Source organism: Parus major, chromosome 13 (assembly GCF_001522545.3).
Source record: "Parus major isolate Abel chromosome 13, Parus_major1.1, whole genome shotgun sequence".
Classification (NCBI taxonomy): Eukaryota; Metazoa; Chordata; class Aves; order Passeriformes; family Paridae; genus Parus; species Parus major.
Window position 1 is genome coordinate 6674860 of NC_031782.1, and position 15894 is coordinate 6690753.

Below are 15894 nucleotides of genomic sequence, written 5' to 3' on the forward strand. Positions count from 1 at the left end.
CACCCCTCACCCCAGCATCCAGACTCTGCACCTGCCAGGGCTGGCTCTTCTCATCTCCCAGGGCCAGGCTGTATTTTTATTGTGGGCTACCTCATTGCTTTGTCCCTGGGTGTTCCCAGAGCCACCCCAGTGTCCCTTTCCCATAGCTGTGCTAGGGCTGGGCAGTGTCCAGCAGCTCCTGCCTTGGCAGCATTCTGTGATCTGTGTGTGTCTTTATCCAGTGCTTTGGGGAAGCCTTTGCTTCCTCGGGTCCCCCCACGTCCTGGAAAGGGGACAAGATTTTAAAATAAGATCATTTTGTTTCCCAGGGCTGCAACAATGGAAAGATCCCATCGGTCCCACAGTCGCCCTGCGTTTGTGATGGAAAATTCCCCGCCGTGGCAGGGTGAGCGGCCTGCGGTGTCCTGCCGTTCCAGCCATTAGATGGCAGCATGGACGGGCTGGCCCTGGCCACGCCGCCTGCACCGTGCCGCCTTCCGACTGCAGCGGGTGGAGGATGCCAAAATCCCTTGACTTCTGGGGTGCCAGAAGATGCCTCTCCCCTCAATCCTGTGTCATACCCTCTGCTCCTCTCGCACTCAGCTTCTCCAGGCACGCTCTGACTGCGCTTCGGCCAGCAGTGTTGCCCTGTGATTCGTTCCCCTGTCACTGTCCAGCGCTCAGCATCGCTCACCTCTCAAGGGCGCTGACCCCGATGCTGTCCCCAGTGTGGGTGCCCTGCGTGGCTGCCCCGTCTCTGATCGCAGCCCCTGGGGAGGGGTCTGATCCCTCAACTTCAGCTCTTCACTCCTTAATGCTGGGCAGTGCCGCCCCGCTGTGACATTCCAGCTCTCCCTTATCATGGCAAGTTTTGGACGTCTCTCCTCAAGCTTGTAGGGACTTGGACACCCACCTGGAGTGAAGGGACTCGGGCACTTTCTGCTCTGCTGAGATCCAGGAGGGAGGTGATCCAAAATGAGTACGCTCAAGAGCTGGCACTCTGGGTTTAAAACTCACTAATCAGGATGGGAGTTAGGCAATGTGAGAGTTGTGCGCATCAGAAGTTTTCCTGCCTTTTTGAAGCCGTGAGCACATGGCTTTCATTCAGGCTCTTTCTTCACTGCTTACAAGTGAGCGTAATTAATAATCCTCCGGGGCGCAGCTCGGGGCCGTGTTAATTTATCTGTTCAGCGCTCGCTGGGTGCACAGGCAGCTGGCCAGGGCTGTGCCGGCCGTGCTCCCAAAGCTCTGCCATCGCCTCCGCCTGTTCGCAGCCGCTTCGCTCCGAGCCGGAGCCGCTGGCGCTGGCAGTGGCAGCGGTGTGGGGGCAGCGGCGCTGGCACCAGCGGGACGGCACCGCTCGTCTGCCAACGCCACGGGCGGGTGGGGTTTGGTTTGGTGTGTACCTGCCAGAGAACCGTGCGGGTGCCACACCGAGCCGTGATGAGCGACAGTGGCTGTTCCACGCTGCTGGCGCTGTGCACGCGTGGACGGCGTGAGTGGGGGGCCCTACTGCATCCCCGGTGAATAAAGGCGCAAGTGCGAGCACAGCCAAGTGCGTGTGTGTCTTTTTGTGCCCCAGGGAGTGCGGGAGGAGGGAGGTTCAAGGCGTGTGTGCAGGACTGTGTGCCTGGGTGTGTGAGGTGTGGAACTGGGGGGGTGCACAGACATGAAGGGGTGTGTGCAGGCAGGTGCGAGATGTGTTCCATCGCACGAGGTGCGTGCGTGCAGTTGTTGAGAGCGTGTTTGTGTGATTCCTACTGCTCCGAGGGGCCGGGATGTGCACCCAGGCATGGACAAGAAACAGGCGATGTGCGGGCATTCTCACACAAGTGCAGGAAGATACACGCGATGCACACAGGTGTGAAAATACACGCAGTTGTTGGGGTGCTCGTGTGCCCATGGGTCAGGGATGATTCAGCCCCACGCAGATGGGTGGGAAACACATTTTTCCCCCAGATGCAGGGGATGCAGACCCACACACACAGATGGAGACAGCTAGGTGCGAAGGGATGCGCGCACCCCCGCTGGTGCGGGGAGCGCGGATTCCCCGTCAGTGCCCGGAGCTGCAGGTGCGCTCCCCCCAGCCCCCTCTGCCTCCCCGCCCGCCCCTCCCCGTCCCGCCCCGCCCGCCCGGCGCCCCGAGGCTCGGCGGAGGGCGGCGGGCGGCCCGGGCGGGCGGAGGAAAAGGAAGCGGCCCCGGTGCTCCCCGCCCGCCGCCGCCGCGCGTCGCCGCAGCTGGGGCGCGGCGGGAGCAGAGCTCGGGCGCGGGGCGCTCGCACCGCTCCGCATCGCACGGACCTGCCGGCAGCCCCGGAGATGAGGAGAGTTTGCACGCTGCCCCTCTGGCTCTGGCTCGGCATTGTCTCGGAGGCAGGTGAGCTGCCGGGGCTGCGGGCTGCCCTGCCCGCTCTGATGCCCGCTCCGCACCTGCGGGCGCGCTGGGGACGGGGCTGCTCGGACGGGACGGGACTCGGCGCCTCCGCCCGCGTGTCCCGCAGAGCCCGCAGGGACCGGCACTGCCCGCCGCGGCGTCCCTCACCCGGCACGGGGATGCGCCGTGCCCTGGCGCTGCCCGTCAGGGTTCCCCCATCCCCGGCGGGGACCGGCGCTCCCGGTCCCGGCGCCCCCGATCCCCGGCGGGGACGGGCGCAGTCCGCCCTGGGGTGCCCCGTCTCCGACCGGCGCTGCCCGACCCGTCCCCAAGCAGGGCGCGCCTCGGTGCCCGCCCGGGGGTCCCCGACGGCGGTGACAGCCTGCCCGCCGCGACAGCACGGGACGGGAAAACCCTGCAGCGGGTCCGGGGCCGCGGGGAGCTCACGCCGTGCTCGTACCGCGGGTGTCTCGCTGCGAGCGCGGACAAACCCCGCGGGACCCTCGCGGGAGGGATGGCGCTGCGCGGGATCGCGCCCGGCTGGAGGCCAGCCCTGGCTCTGTTTATTTATTTTTTCACGCACAGAGTCATTAATTTGTGTGTGCCGGGAAGGAAGGCGCGAGGAGGCGGGGGTCCGTGCAAAGCTGTCCAGCCTGCCTGTCCCAGCTCTGGTCCGCCTCGGAAGTCACTCGAGGCAGATCCCAGTGAAGTGCCTTCCCTTCCCATAGCACTCCTGTGGCAAAAGGCTGTTGGGAGTGCAGAAGCACGGCAGAAGATGGGGCTGCAACGCCCTTCTAGCAAGCAGAGCCCGAGAGACAGGGCAGAGCTGGGTGGGCACTGCCCGGGCAGTGGGGACAGGACACCCCAGCAGATACTCCCAGAGGAGCTCCTTCTTGCACGAATAAAGCATTTATAGCCCAGATCAGAGCAAGACTGAAAGTTAGTAATGGTGGGAGCTTGCAGTGTGGGGAGATGAATTTTGGGAGCATAAATAGAATTTTCTGTAGCATCAGCTCAGTGAGTCCCTATCACCAGTGGCATTTGCTGCTATTGTTGAAGTGAGCTCACAGGAGAGCTGCAGGTGTGGCATGAACAGCATCACCAGCAGTGTCACTTGTCAACCCACTCTGCCCAGAAAGCTGCTGATGGCTCTGGTGTCACGGGGCCCAAGGACACAACGGGTGGCTGGAGCCCAGGGGATGCTCAAGGAGGCTGGGCAGAAAGGAACTTGATGCTGGTGGCATTGCAGTGGGAGCAACTGTTCAAAGCTCTCTTGTTAGCAATTTGTAAAGCGCGGTGTAGCTGCTCCCGGGTTCTTTCATCTCCTGGAGGTGCAGGAGCAGTGCCTGGGAGGCTCTGGCCAGCGCAGCTGTGTGGCCTCGTCGGCACAGGGCTGAGCAGAGCTTTGAAGCTCTCGGCGCTGCCTGATTAGTGCAGCGATGAAGGGCGATGTGGAGCTCAACTGGGGGATGGTGCCATGGGGATTTGCTTCCCCTCCTTCCATTCTATCAATGAGGACAATTTGTCAGTGCATGAAGGATGCACAGATTTCTCATTAACCATAATCCCAATGGGGTGCAAATATTTGCTCCCCTCAGAAGAAGGGATGTGTGTGTGACTGTTCCACCTGTGGAGGATGAAATAATCATCTCAGGATCATGAAAGGTCTGCTCTGGCACCACGGTGCCTGTTTAAATGAGCCAGCATTAGAGGATGCTGTGTGTAAGAGCACGAAACTCTTACACATTCCAGCTCCATGGTGCTCCCAGGAGTGGAGCTGGGGAGCTTCCCTGTGCAGGCAGTGAGATGGGGGGAACAGGCAGAGGTTCAGTCCCAGCATTCTAGATCACCTTGGCCTCTCAGGGTAAGCTCTGTGAATGGTGATGAGACCATGTGCTTCCTGAGCCACCATCTTCTGGACACGGAGCAGTGCTGAGCCCCCCACAGCCAAACAATCCCGCTGGGGACACTGGCTTGCTGCTTCCCAGGGCGTTTGCCCAAGGTGTGGGGAAAGGGCCCGTGCTTGTGTAGGACCTGAGCCGATTGCTTTGGCTGCCGCTGCCTGCTCCCCTCTCAGATCACACAGAATTCCCGGCTGGGTGCTCGGACAGCCCCGTGCTGACCGTGCCAGCAGCAACAGTTGCCTGTGCAGCTGGGATTTGAAGCAGTTGCTTTATTGCAAGTAATAAACATGGGCCGTTTCAGCAACACCCTTTCATTCAACAGCCCTGACCGCGCAGCATCCCCGCCAGGCTCAACCCAGGGCCTCCCAGGGCAGCGGGTGTTTGGAGGGATGCAGCCCATGGTCCCTGGGGGCTGCCAGGGAGGGGACAGTCACGGCTGCTGTGCCCAGCTGTCTGCTTAAGGATGATTTCAGATGAGTGAGCTGCAACTGCCACCCTGGGATTTGGCTTGGGCACGCGAGCCCGCGGCTCACTGCCTGCACAAACACCCACCAGGGCGTCACTGAGCCCAAACTGACGTCTGGTCAGAGGGACACTCCCCCAGCAGCACAATGTCCCCGGCCAGTGCAGGCAGGGTGGACGGGGCTTCCTCTGGTGTATCCCGTTCCACTCTGCTGCCTCTCTCCCATGGGCTTGCTCCATGCAGGATCACTGTCCCCAGGGTTTCTCTTGGCCCTGCGTTGTTGCGGTGTTTTCCGGGGCAGGCGTGGGAAGGGCAGGTGCTCCCAGCCAGCCAGGAGGGAACAGGCTGTTCCCGGCATCCAGAGTCAGTTCCTGGAGAAAGAAGGGGAGAGCGGGATCCCACGGGAACGGCGAGAGGAGGGAGGGGACCGTGGCCAGGGAGCAGTTTCTCCAAAGCCATAGGAGACATCCACCAGACTCAGGAGATTGTCTTGCAGAGCAGGAGGGGGCTCTCGGTGGGTCCCCAGCTCTGTCGAGCTCTCAGCAGCTTTGGGGTGCAAGGTGAGCCCCGGGGATAGCACCTATCTCACTCACCTTCTCAGCCACTCCAGCTGGCACAGCAGAGGTGACTTTGCATTCAGCCTGATAGACTGAAACAGCCCCAAAACAATGGGTGCAAGGCAGGGGACTCCTCACTTCCAGTTTGGGGGGGCTGTGCATTTAAACCAGGAGGGAGGGGAAAGCTGCAATAGGCTGTGGGTGATGGGGATGTCCTGCAGGTGCAAGGAGAAGCAGAAAGCCCTGTGATGGCCAGACTCTGCAGGCTCCACTGCCTATGGAAGGTGGGGAGCCAGCAGTGCTGGTGGTTTCCGTGTGAGGAATGACTAAAGCCGCAGGGCTCTTCCGCTGGGGAAGACAGGCTGGGGCATTGTGACCGAAGGCTGCAAAATCACAGCTTGCCTGGAGAAGGCAGTTCCTGGTGGATTCCCGTGTTGGGAGCATGGTGGGAGGCTGGTGGCTTCTTGCCTGCTGCCGAGCAGCAGTGGAGCTCACCTTCACAGGGCCTTGTGAGTGTGAGATGTTTGCCTGGGTCCATGGGCAGTTGTGCATGGAAAAATATATGGGTTTGCAAGAAGAAAATCCACAGATGGTTAGTTCAAGCTGAAAGCCCCCCTTTCCCACCTTGGACTGTGAGCTAGAGGTGCCAATGCTGTGTTTTGCCTTGACCTGCCCCATCTTCCCCTGCGAATCTCCAGTTGGGCGAGGGGCAGCAGCCAGGTACACATCCCACTCCTGCTGGGTGCTGTGGGAGGATCGTGACCTCCTGGTGCATGCCACGGTTTTCTGGGGAGACCAGAGCTGAGCCTTGCCCTGGGCCAGAGATTTTGTCCTTCATTAGGAAAAGAAATACTGCTGCAGCTGCACTGGCATCTAGTGACTGGTTAAATGAATTCCAGGGGTTTTATTGCCTCTGGCTATCCCAGACCTTTGTTTCTCGTTTCACGTTGTTAAAAGAGAGGGTTAGCCAGGTCCCAGGGGGGCTTTTTCTCTTTGGTCAGAATAGTTCTGATGTTTTCGGCGCAGCGTTATTGCCCATCTGCGGTGCCTCATTGTTAAGGCAGAATAGTGGAAGCGGAGGTGGCCTGTGGTCAAGTCGGCAAGGAGGCACAAGCCCTGAGCCCAGCGTGGCCGCTCCTTTTGTCCAGCAAATCGCTCCATCTCTAGGTGCAAGTTCAGCAGAAGGAGAGTGAAAAGCCTGGCCCTGCAGCAGCTGGTGCTGAAACTCCCACTAAGTTTTATAAGCTGAGGATATTAAGTGGGGAGTCTTGGAGTCTCTCCTGGAGTCGTTTCCTTGCTGAGGTAGCAGAAACAGGTTTCAGCCAGTGACTTGTATTTCACCTTACAACTTCTCCCACGAGTGAATTGTTATTCTTGCTGTGTTTCTGCCTCCTCCTTCCAGGGTGAGGATCCCTCACGCAGCCTTTGTGGCCAAACCTGGAGGTGCCGTGGGACGGACGTCATGTGCTAATGAGGGAGGATCAGTTTAGGGGGTCAGGAAAAGACTCTCACTGGGCAAACAGGATGGGGGAGGCAAACTTAAGTGCTGTGGTCTCCTGTATCTGAGCACATAATCAGGCAGCTGCTGCTCCCCTGCTCAGCTTCTATGCAATGAAAGGCAGCAAGGACCCAGGGCTGTTCACAGGAAGGACCACGAGAAAGGGAAAAGTGGATTGCAGACTGTCCTGGTCCCTGTTACTGATGGGCAGAGCTCTGGAGTGAGCAGAAAGAAAACACAGATAAAATTTTACCTGTCTGCAGCAGCCAGCCGAGGGCTGGTCACAACTCCTGGCAGAGCCTGGAAAACCCCAGCTCTGTTTCAGAGGAGTTGGTGAAAGAATAAGTTTGACTCTGCTCCTGGTGTAGGTGCATGCAAAGGGGGAAGTGATGGAGCTGCTCACTGATGTTTGTGGGACCCGTTGTCTCTGTGTGAGGTGTAGCTGCCCACCCATGTGCAGGTGTGGAGGGGTTAAGCCTTCTCCTGCCTGTGGCTCCAGCTGGCTGGGCAAATGCCAAGCAGTGCACTGAGTCTGCCTGCCTTGCTCTGCGGTGCCAGCAACAGTGACAGCGCCCAGGCTCCGTCCCACCATGGCCACACTGCCCTGCCTGGCGAGACCACCTGCTCAGCGGGCTCCAGGGCCAGGGTATCCCCCAGGGAAGGGTTAAGCAAAGAGGAGCAGTGCCAGTGCCAGGCTGGGTGTCCAGGTTCTCCCTTGGCGGAGGTCAGTGGTGGTTCATGGGAAAGGAAAAATTGGCAGCTGGGCCGGATGTTCCTGCATTTCCCCTCTTCCTGCAGCCGCCTGAACGATGTTCCTTATTTAGCTTTCCTGACGGACAGGAGGAATCTGATGGCGGAAACTGTCACTGCCTGATAACAGTTCAGGGACCCCTTTATGATGGGCGGCACGGCAGGGAACAGGGCAGCGCTGCCCTGGCTGGGAGGGGACAGCCAGGGCTGCCCTTTGCTCCGGGTTCTTGGGGACGGCCAGGCAGGGTGGGAAGGGCACTCACAGCCTTTCTCTTATTGCTGTTCTGTGTACAAACCCCCTCAGTGCTACTTCAAAGACTCTCAAGACCAAGAAGTGTGTTTATACATCTGTAATATTGGCTTTTTTCCTTCTTTCTGGTGAAGCATCTGGGCTGGTGGAAAGGGCCATGGAAGGGCAGAGGGGAGGCATGGAGCAAAGCCACCCTGCCAAGGTCTGAGGCTAGGTAAGGCTTTGTACTCTCTGGCAATGAAGATGTGAGGGGCAGCCAGGGCTGGGATGCTCCAGCAGGAGCTGGGAGTGATGACCACTGCCACTGCACACATCAGTACTGGGAGCAGATGCCATGTAAAAGTGCACTGCCCAAGCACACAGCAAACATGTGTTCATGCCCACGAACACAGCAAAGGAGATGTTCCTCCATGTTTTATTGTCCCCAGCTTTCTCTCCATGGAAGGTGGCATCTTCTTAGTGTCTGAGCCATTCTCTCCTATGTGCCCATGGTGATCAGCCTCAAAATCACAAAAAGTCCTGAAACACAGCTTGTAGGTCAATGTATCCATTGATTTTTTTCCTTGCATCTGTGGAGGCCACCAGGCTGCTGCCATACCAGTAACAACATTGTTTCCATGGCAATTATTGTACTTTAAAAGGGCAGAATGTACAGCAGGACTGTATTTACTCAAGAACAAGCCCTAAGCAAAGCAGCCCTTGCCACTGGCCAGGGCATTGCACTCTCGCAGGACATGGTGAGTTGTTTTAGCCAGGCTGGGTGGCACAGGGCTCCCACACACCTGTGCAAAGGCTGTGCCACAGCCTTGTACCTTGAGACCACCATTCCTCTGCTGCTCAGAGCTCTGCATTCCCTGGGGTGGTTAGAGCTGCACACTCCAAAGTGAGCCTCTGTTTCAGTCTTAGCTGAGGAATGTTAAAAATCTCACTGCAAGATGCAAAACCTCAGCAGGAACTTACAGGGGTTCTGTCAGTTCTCTCTGAGCCATCCACTGTCTGACCAGGTCACACACATGAGCATCCATGAGTTGCAAGACTGAGGTTTAGGTCATCAAACCATGGTGGTACCTCAGGACAAAATGCTTCTCACTTCAGCTGAGTTCAGATTCCTTTTGTGATTTCAGAACAAGCAGCACAGGCAGGGAGACTGGTGAAAAGGAGTTGCTGTATCTGTCCATGTGTGTTCCTGTGCTGCTCTGTCTGTGTCACAGGTGTGTGCAAGGCTGGTGGACATAGGAAGGAAGCGTGAGCTCCTGCTCCAAATTCCAGTGCATGTTTCAGATGGTCATGCTGAGGATGAGATGCCCTTGGGGAATGACAGTGATTTGCATCCTCCTGGCTATTTTGAGGCAGTAAAAGCAGCAAAATTCATTTTGCAAGTTATTTGTTTAAAGTTGTATGTGTTTTTTATGGTGTCACTTTCTAGCATGTGTCATTGCAGTGAGATGAGTTAACTTCCTGCTGTACTTTCCTGGGCAAGAACCATCTCACCCATTCCCTCACAGAAAAGTTTGGTGTAGAGCCCAAGGCATTTGCTCTGTGCTCAGCAGGGGGGAGACAGGCATTTTTGGAGATGCTCCAACCTGTCCTCAAGGAGGCGTTGAAGTAATTGGGGAGGTGATGGCAGAGCCAGCTCCCAGCCTGCATGATGTCTGCATACATCCACGTTCCCAAGACCAGCTCTGTGCCTCAGCCAGGTTGTATTTAACCCCACAATTTCCCCCTCTTCCTCACTGGCCACCCCAGCTCTCTCCACCTCAGCAGCTGCATGAGGGGACTGGCATGGTCTGGCTGAGGGTAAGATGTAAGAGCAACATCAAAACAACTGGTGGCCCCAGCCTCGGGAGCCGAGGTGAGGAGGAGGCTGGGAGGTGGTGGGATCATTTGGAGTGAGCAGTAGACAAAGGAAGAAAGTTTTTATTACTGGGCAAAATCCTGAACTCCTTCAGTTGTATTTAGGCCAATGTCTCAGTGACTTCAGTGGAGCTTCTGAGTAAAGAGAGAAGGAAGAGCTTCAGAATCGGCCCCCGAGTAATTGTGTCACATGGGAAGTTTATAAAGAATTTGCAAGCTCACGGTGGCTGAGCAGCCGGTGGTAGCCAGCAAGCAGCACCCCTGGCACCCAGGCCTCCCCCTGGGTCACTGTCCCCATCCTGCAGCAGGGTCTCCATTCCAGCTGCTGGCAGGAATGGGGCTTGGCAGGCCTTGCAGGACACAGCAAGGTGCTCTGAGCTGGGCAGCGGCTCCACAGCTTTATGAGGATCTGTCTGCATCTCCACAAGACTTGTGAGACCCATGGTGGGTTTTAGTGTCCTCCATCATCCTAAGTTACAAAGTCAGGGAAATTCTCTTCATGTAGCAGGGAAATCTGTAAAAGATTTACTGATTTTATTTATTCCACAAAAAGGCACAGGGCTGTGTAGCAGGGCCTGGAAATTCCTCCAGTAATTTCCCAAACTGATTTGGTGCACCACGTATGTGTCTGCACAGACATGTGTGTACTGACAGTGGTTCGGCTCCAGGCTTAGCTTTCCATCTGTAACTTGTTTTCCCCATTTCTGAAGTACTGGTGTCCACTAAGATGGATATTAGATGTAGTGACCTAAAAAAATAAATACTGACATAAGTGCAGGTCAAGCCAGTATTTTCCATGAATTACAGTAAATCTTGATATTTGCTGAGGCAGGAAGATTGGGCATGAATGGTGGTTTATACTCAGATTTGGAAACTGCCAGCTCAGAGTGATGGCAGCAAGCGAAATCATGTCCAGCAGAGGTGACGGCATCCAGTGCCCACAGAAATCCATCACTCACACCCTGCATCATCCCAGCCCAAGCAGAGTCCCTAGAGGGACATAACTGGGTCTGAGTGGCCATCAATCCCTTCCCCACACTGCAGCTCCCGGCCCTCGGGAAGCAAAGGGCAGAGGTTTAGCAGCATGTCCCAGAGTGTGGCAGCCAGCTGCAGAGCAGAGTGCTCCCACAGGAGGTGCACACATCCACACCAAGAAGATTGCTGCACCGCTGGGCAGGCCCTAGTGCTGGGATGAAGCACGGGGGAAGAAACTGCCTTTCCTCCAAAAGGAGTTACCTGCTAATGCCTTGTAAAGCAATTTAGTTAACAGAGTGTGCATCTGGGCCAGATGCCTCCTCACAGGGTTTGTTGGCTGCTGCCAAACTGTCAGACTTGGCAGATCCTGGGCTGTAAGTGCTGGTTCTGGCAGTCCCGCTGATGCTGGGATGGGATCAGGGCATGTCCCGGTCTTTCATCTCCTCTCTGTGCTGTGACATCCCAGTGTGCAAATGAAGGACAGTTGCAGCATATCCTGCAGTAGTGCACTGTTCTGGACAGGCAGGCACTGACCCAGGATGTGTCCCCTTGGGTGACAGCTTTGAAGTGGGATTTTCCTCACCATGTTTGCTTACTCCTGTGCTACCAGGACTGACAGAGGCACTGCTGTTCGTGCTGCACTGGGTGTAGCATCAGTTAAAACATGAGGATGGAGTTTGATGTTCCTCAAAGTCCCTGTATTGTAACGAAGCAGGAACCTTCCCAGTAACATTGGTCACACCAGGATTGTGTCCAGCCCAAGATGCAATCCCTGCTGCCAAGGTGCCTGCATTGCCCAGTGTTGCCCCTCCACAACGTTCAGCATTTCACAATATTTATGGCTGTTCCTCACCCTTGGCTGCTTAGACAAATAAAGCTTGATGCAGCCTGAGGCAGTTAATCCCTGGCTCTCCAGCCTCCCATCAATAACAAGGAGTGGGTGGCATTTGAAAGAATGCACTGGGGGTGAGGGGGAGTGCTGGGATCTATTTTTTCTACAGAGGGGGAAATCCAAGCCTGCCTTCATTGAAGATAAGCGATGTGGCTGGGCTGAGCTCTGGCTCAGAGGTTTTAGTGGTGATAGAAGGCAGGAGACTCCGCACAGTGTTGGCCCCATGGTAACCTTTGCCAAAAGAAAAACACTTCTTAATACAATAGTGATTTTAAAAAAAGGAAAAATAAACAGGACCCCACATGAACTTAGGAAACCTGTTCTGGCATAAAGAGGGATGTGTATGATGAAATGAACCTGAATGGCACTTGGAAGAACTCCTGCCTCCAGACCCACATTTCTGGGAGTGGGGAAGGGCCAGTGTCTGTCCTGGCCCCTGGTCCAGTATGGTGCCAAAACACCCCTACTCCCAAACAGCTTCTCCTGCATTTATGGACCAAGATAATGTGTCTTTCCTTCATCCACACCTTGAATTCCCAGGGGGCTGGAGAGGCCACCACCAGCCTTGCCCCACAGCCTCGAGTACCTCATGGTGACCAAACAGGGCGAGCTGAGGAAGTGGCGTTGTTTCTTTAGCAGCGTTTCCCTGTTGGTACTTGTGCTCCTTGGCTGGAAGTCATTAGCATGTGTAAACGCTTCCTTCCCATCTCGTCCGCTTGCGTGCTCTTCCCACTGCGCTCTGTGGCAAGGGAAGCACCTTGGAGCAGGAAAACAACAGTCAGCTCTGCGCACTAACAGAGAGTAACTGCGTGTTTGTGGAACTTGGTCACCCTGTCGTAAGCTATTTTTAAAAAGCAGAAGAAGGAGGTTTAGCTTATTGGCCTTCAAATAACACCAGAGTCCTATAGTGCCATTTAGGCTGGGCATTTCATTGTAGGAATTGTGCTGTGATATACAAAGTGTGACATTTCCAACTCAGCCTTTCTTGGAAGGGAATTAAATTAGTTTCATAGCTGCACAAGGGGTGTTATGTGGAGGTGGAGAGAGAAATCTGTGCAGATGTTAAACAGCCAGCTAATCTCAAGTGACGTGAATGCCCCAATACACTTTGGCTCTCAGAGATGATGATTATCATCTCCTGCTGCAGTGGGTCCTGGCTTGTGGTCACAGCTCTGTGCCAAGAGAAACTGAGAGTGTGTGCATCTGTAACTTGCCATCAATGCCCTGGACAGCCCCACAGGGCCAGACTTCCTTTCATTGCCCTGAGTCTCTGCATCTCTTTGCCCAGCAGGGAGCAGATGGGATCACTGACCCAGGGCTGAGGTGCAGCAAAGTCCTGTGAGGGGAGAGCTTTGCTGTGCTCTTAGAGCCCATCCCTCCTGGGGATTCTGCAAAGAACAGAATAAGATTTCATTAACCACATCAGGGAAGACTGTGGGTTTGGGCAGCTCTGGCTGCTTTCAGGAATGGCAGAAAGCCAAGCTGAGATATGCAGTGGAGGGTTGAAATTCCTTATCTCCTATGTGCTGTAGGTGCATTTACCCCAGGGATCCCACCTCCCGTCCTGTTCGCGCCGAGGGCTCTTAGATCTGCAGCGAGCACTCAGAACTCCTCCGTCAGCCCTCACTGCTTGTGTCTGACCTCGTACCTGAGCCTTCCTTCCTCTGCCGCTACCTCTGATGACTAATTCTTCTTTGAAGAGTGTGTGTCTGTGATCTTCCTGGCTCCCCTTGTGCCCACCCCACCCAGGGTCGTCCCAATGCTCGTGTGTGCACGTGCAGGTGCGCAAGGAGAGGCTGCGCAGGGAGGAGGGCTCGTGCTCCCCGTGCAGCAGCTCTCTCCGTGTCCCTGATCACTCTTCCCTTTGCTTTATTATTATTATTTTTAGATTATACTCAGTGCTTGAAGCCCCCTCTTTGATAATCAGGAAGTTTAAATTCCTCCTGCATTTTGTTGTGCTTCCTACTTTTTGCACCCATCCTCATCTAATGTAGCTTTTTCATGTTGCATTGACTCTGGGCTAAATTAATTTTCTTTGTTCCCTGTGTACCTTTAATTAGAAGGAATAAGGATCCCTCCTCTCTTGCACCAGTATACGTTTTTCAGGCAGGGATGGAGGTACATGGAAGCTGTATGATGGCCTTCCAGGGAGCCTAGAGCAGATGGGGAGTTGAAAGCAGGTTTTCGAGGGCCAAAATAATCATCTAATTGCAAAACTATTTTTTCCCCACTTACCCTGTTTATCAATCAGCTGCTCTTGCACCCTGCAGCTGGAGATCAGCTTGAGGGTGGGTTGTGCTGCAGAGATCAGGGACTGCCAGCTCGAGGGCAGCTCTTTGGTTTGAGGGCTTTGAGTTGATTTCAGTTCACAGCTAAGTAGCAAACATCTGGATGCAGACTCCAGGGACATGAAGGTGGAGGAGCAGGTCTTTTCCACTCAGTACATTCTCTCCCAACACAGCTGCAGGGCTTGCAGACCCCTGAATAAGCCCAGCAAAGTCAGTCTGGCACAGCAGGCTGGGCAGGAGGCAGGTAGGGCACCCCAGGCTTTGCTCACATGGGGGAAACCTGCCCTGAGTGGTGTAGAGGGTTTTTTCAGTGTCCTGCTAAGTCTGTCCACAAGTAAACAGTCTTAGGAAGAGTTAAACTTCAAAGGCCAGCAATTAAGCCCACACACATCATGGAAAAGCAAACCTGTGACTTGTTTTTTTCTTTCCAAATGCTACTGCCCTTTTCTCTCTGTGCTCAGTACCGACCCTCGGGCTCTGTCTGACTTCCCAGTCAGCTACTTCTGCCTCCTCATCTCCCAGCAAGAGTTGGATACTGAGGCCTCACATGGCTTAAACTCCATCTTCCCCCAACAGCACACCTGCAGTTTGCTTTGGCAGGAGTTTACCTGAGCCTCTGGAAATGGGTCATGATGGAGCTGTGGTTGATGATGTTGAATCTAAGGGTCTCTCTCCACTGTTTCTTAGGCTTTTCCCTTTCTCTAAAAATCCAGGTGCTGTGGGTGGAAGCCTCTGCCCAGGTGCTGAAACTGGTCTTGGCTTTGCCTGGACTGCCAGCAGGCACAGCATGGGCAGTTGGGGCTCTGGGAAAGGGGGTGATGCCCTGGCATGGACAGGGAGATCCTGGATGTACCCACTCTGTTATGGCAGTGGGTGGTTTAGAGACTCCTGGACCTGGATGTCTCACCTGGATCATGTAGGAGTTGGTAATGACTTGTCTTCTAGGAGCTTATCTCTCTTTGGGAATCTCTCTGTGGGTATCCCACAGTGGAAAAATCCACAGTTTAGCTGAGCTGCATGAAGAAGTACTTGGTCATCTGCCTTGTAGCTTCATCAGGTACAGTGTAAGAAGCAGTGGATTGTAATTTCATTCCATCATTTCCTTTTAACCACTGATGGGCTGCCATTTCTTCTCAGGGGCCAAAGATGTGTCCTTAGGGTTCCACAGGTTTGTACCCACTGCTGTCAGAGGTACCTCAGCCCAGCAAAGCTCCTGGAGCTACACCTGGATAGTCACAGGGTGGAATTAACCTCTGAATCCTGCAATGCTCTGGCAACTCCTGCACAGTCCCAAATAGATTAACTGGAGGGAGCAGCAGTACAAACCTTTCCCAAAACATTTGCCCAGAGATTCCAGACCCCCGGGGCCCACAGGAGTTCATCCCTAGCTCATCCTGGCCATGCATTTGTGCTGGCAATACCTTACGCCAAGTAGTGGACTTGGACCAACACTCGTTTCTCACAAGCTGTGGATCATCCTTTGCATCCCTTCAAGTCAGAGATGTAATGAATGGCGTTAGTTGCTGATATCAGTCCCCTAAAGCCATCCCATGTCTCTGCTCCTTCTACGGCATGTTAATCACACCCTGCTGGGGCAGAGAATGTGAGCTGGGAAAGATTTTGAAAGAAGTAAATTAAAATAGGAAGAGAAGCAACCTGACAGTCCTTAAGATGTAGGAGGATAATTTTAATTGAGTTTTGCAAGGGTTTAGCCGTGCAGTTAATAGGGGCCACTGGAAGAGGGGTGGTTATGTATGCTAAGCAGGGTGGCTCCCCCAGGACTCCTGCAGAGCCACGGTGGCGGCAGAGTGGGAGCTGCCACAGGCGTTTGGGTAGGTCTGAGGATTTCTGCCCCTTGGGGAGTGAATCCTGTGAACAGAATAGGTCCTGTTCCTGTCTGAAGGCGCTGGGCTCCCCCTCCCCTCCCCGCGCATCCCGCTGAGCCGGAGCTGCCCTCTGAAATGTCAGGGAGAGGAAGCAATCCTTGGCTTGTTAGTTTCTACAAGGAAATAAAACACACAGATGGCTTGAGCATCCTCTATCTCAAAGGCAGGAAAAGGATTCTCCGGGCAGGACCAGGCAGCCAACAAACGCGGGGCGATCCAGTGAA

At 55.1% G+C, this 15894-nt stretch overlaps 1 protein-coding gene across 3 annotated transcripts in view; it reads left to right on the forward strand.

Moving 5' to 3' along the window:
• Nucleotides 1-2210: 2210 nt before the first annotated feature.
• The window catches only part of FLT4 (fms related receptor tyrosine kinase 4), a 57588-nt gene continuing 43904 nt past the window's right edge, over nucleotides 2211-15894 (forward strand). For all 3 annotated transcript variants that reach the window (XM_015641990.1, XM_015641991.1, XM_015641992.1), the window contains exon 1: nucleotides 2211-2356. In XM_015641990.1, coding sequence (XP_015497476.1) covers nucleotides 2299-2356 — 58 coding nt within the window. In that variant the 5' untranslated portion in view covers nucleotides 2211-2298. The remainder of the gene's footprint in view (nucleotides 2357-15894) is intronic.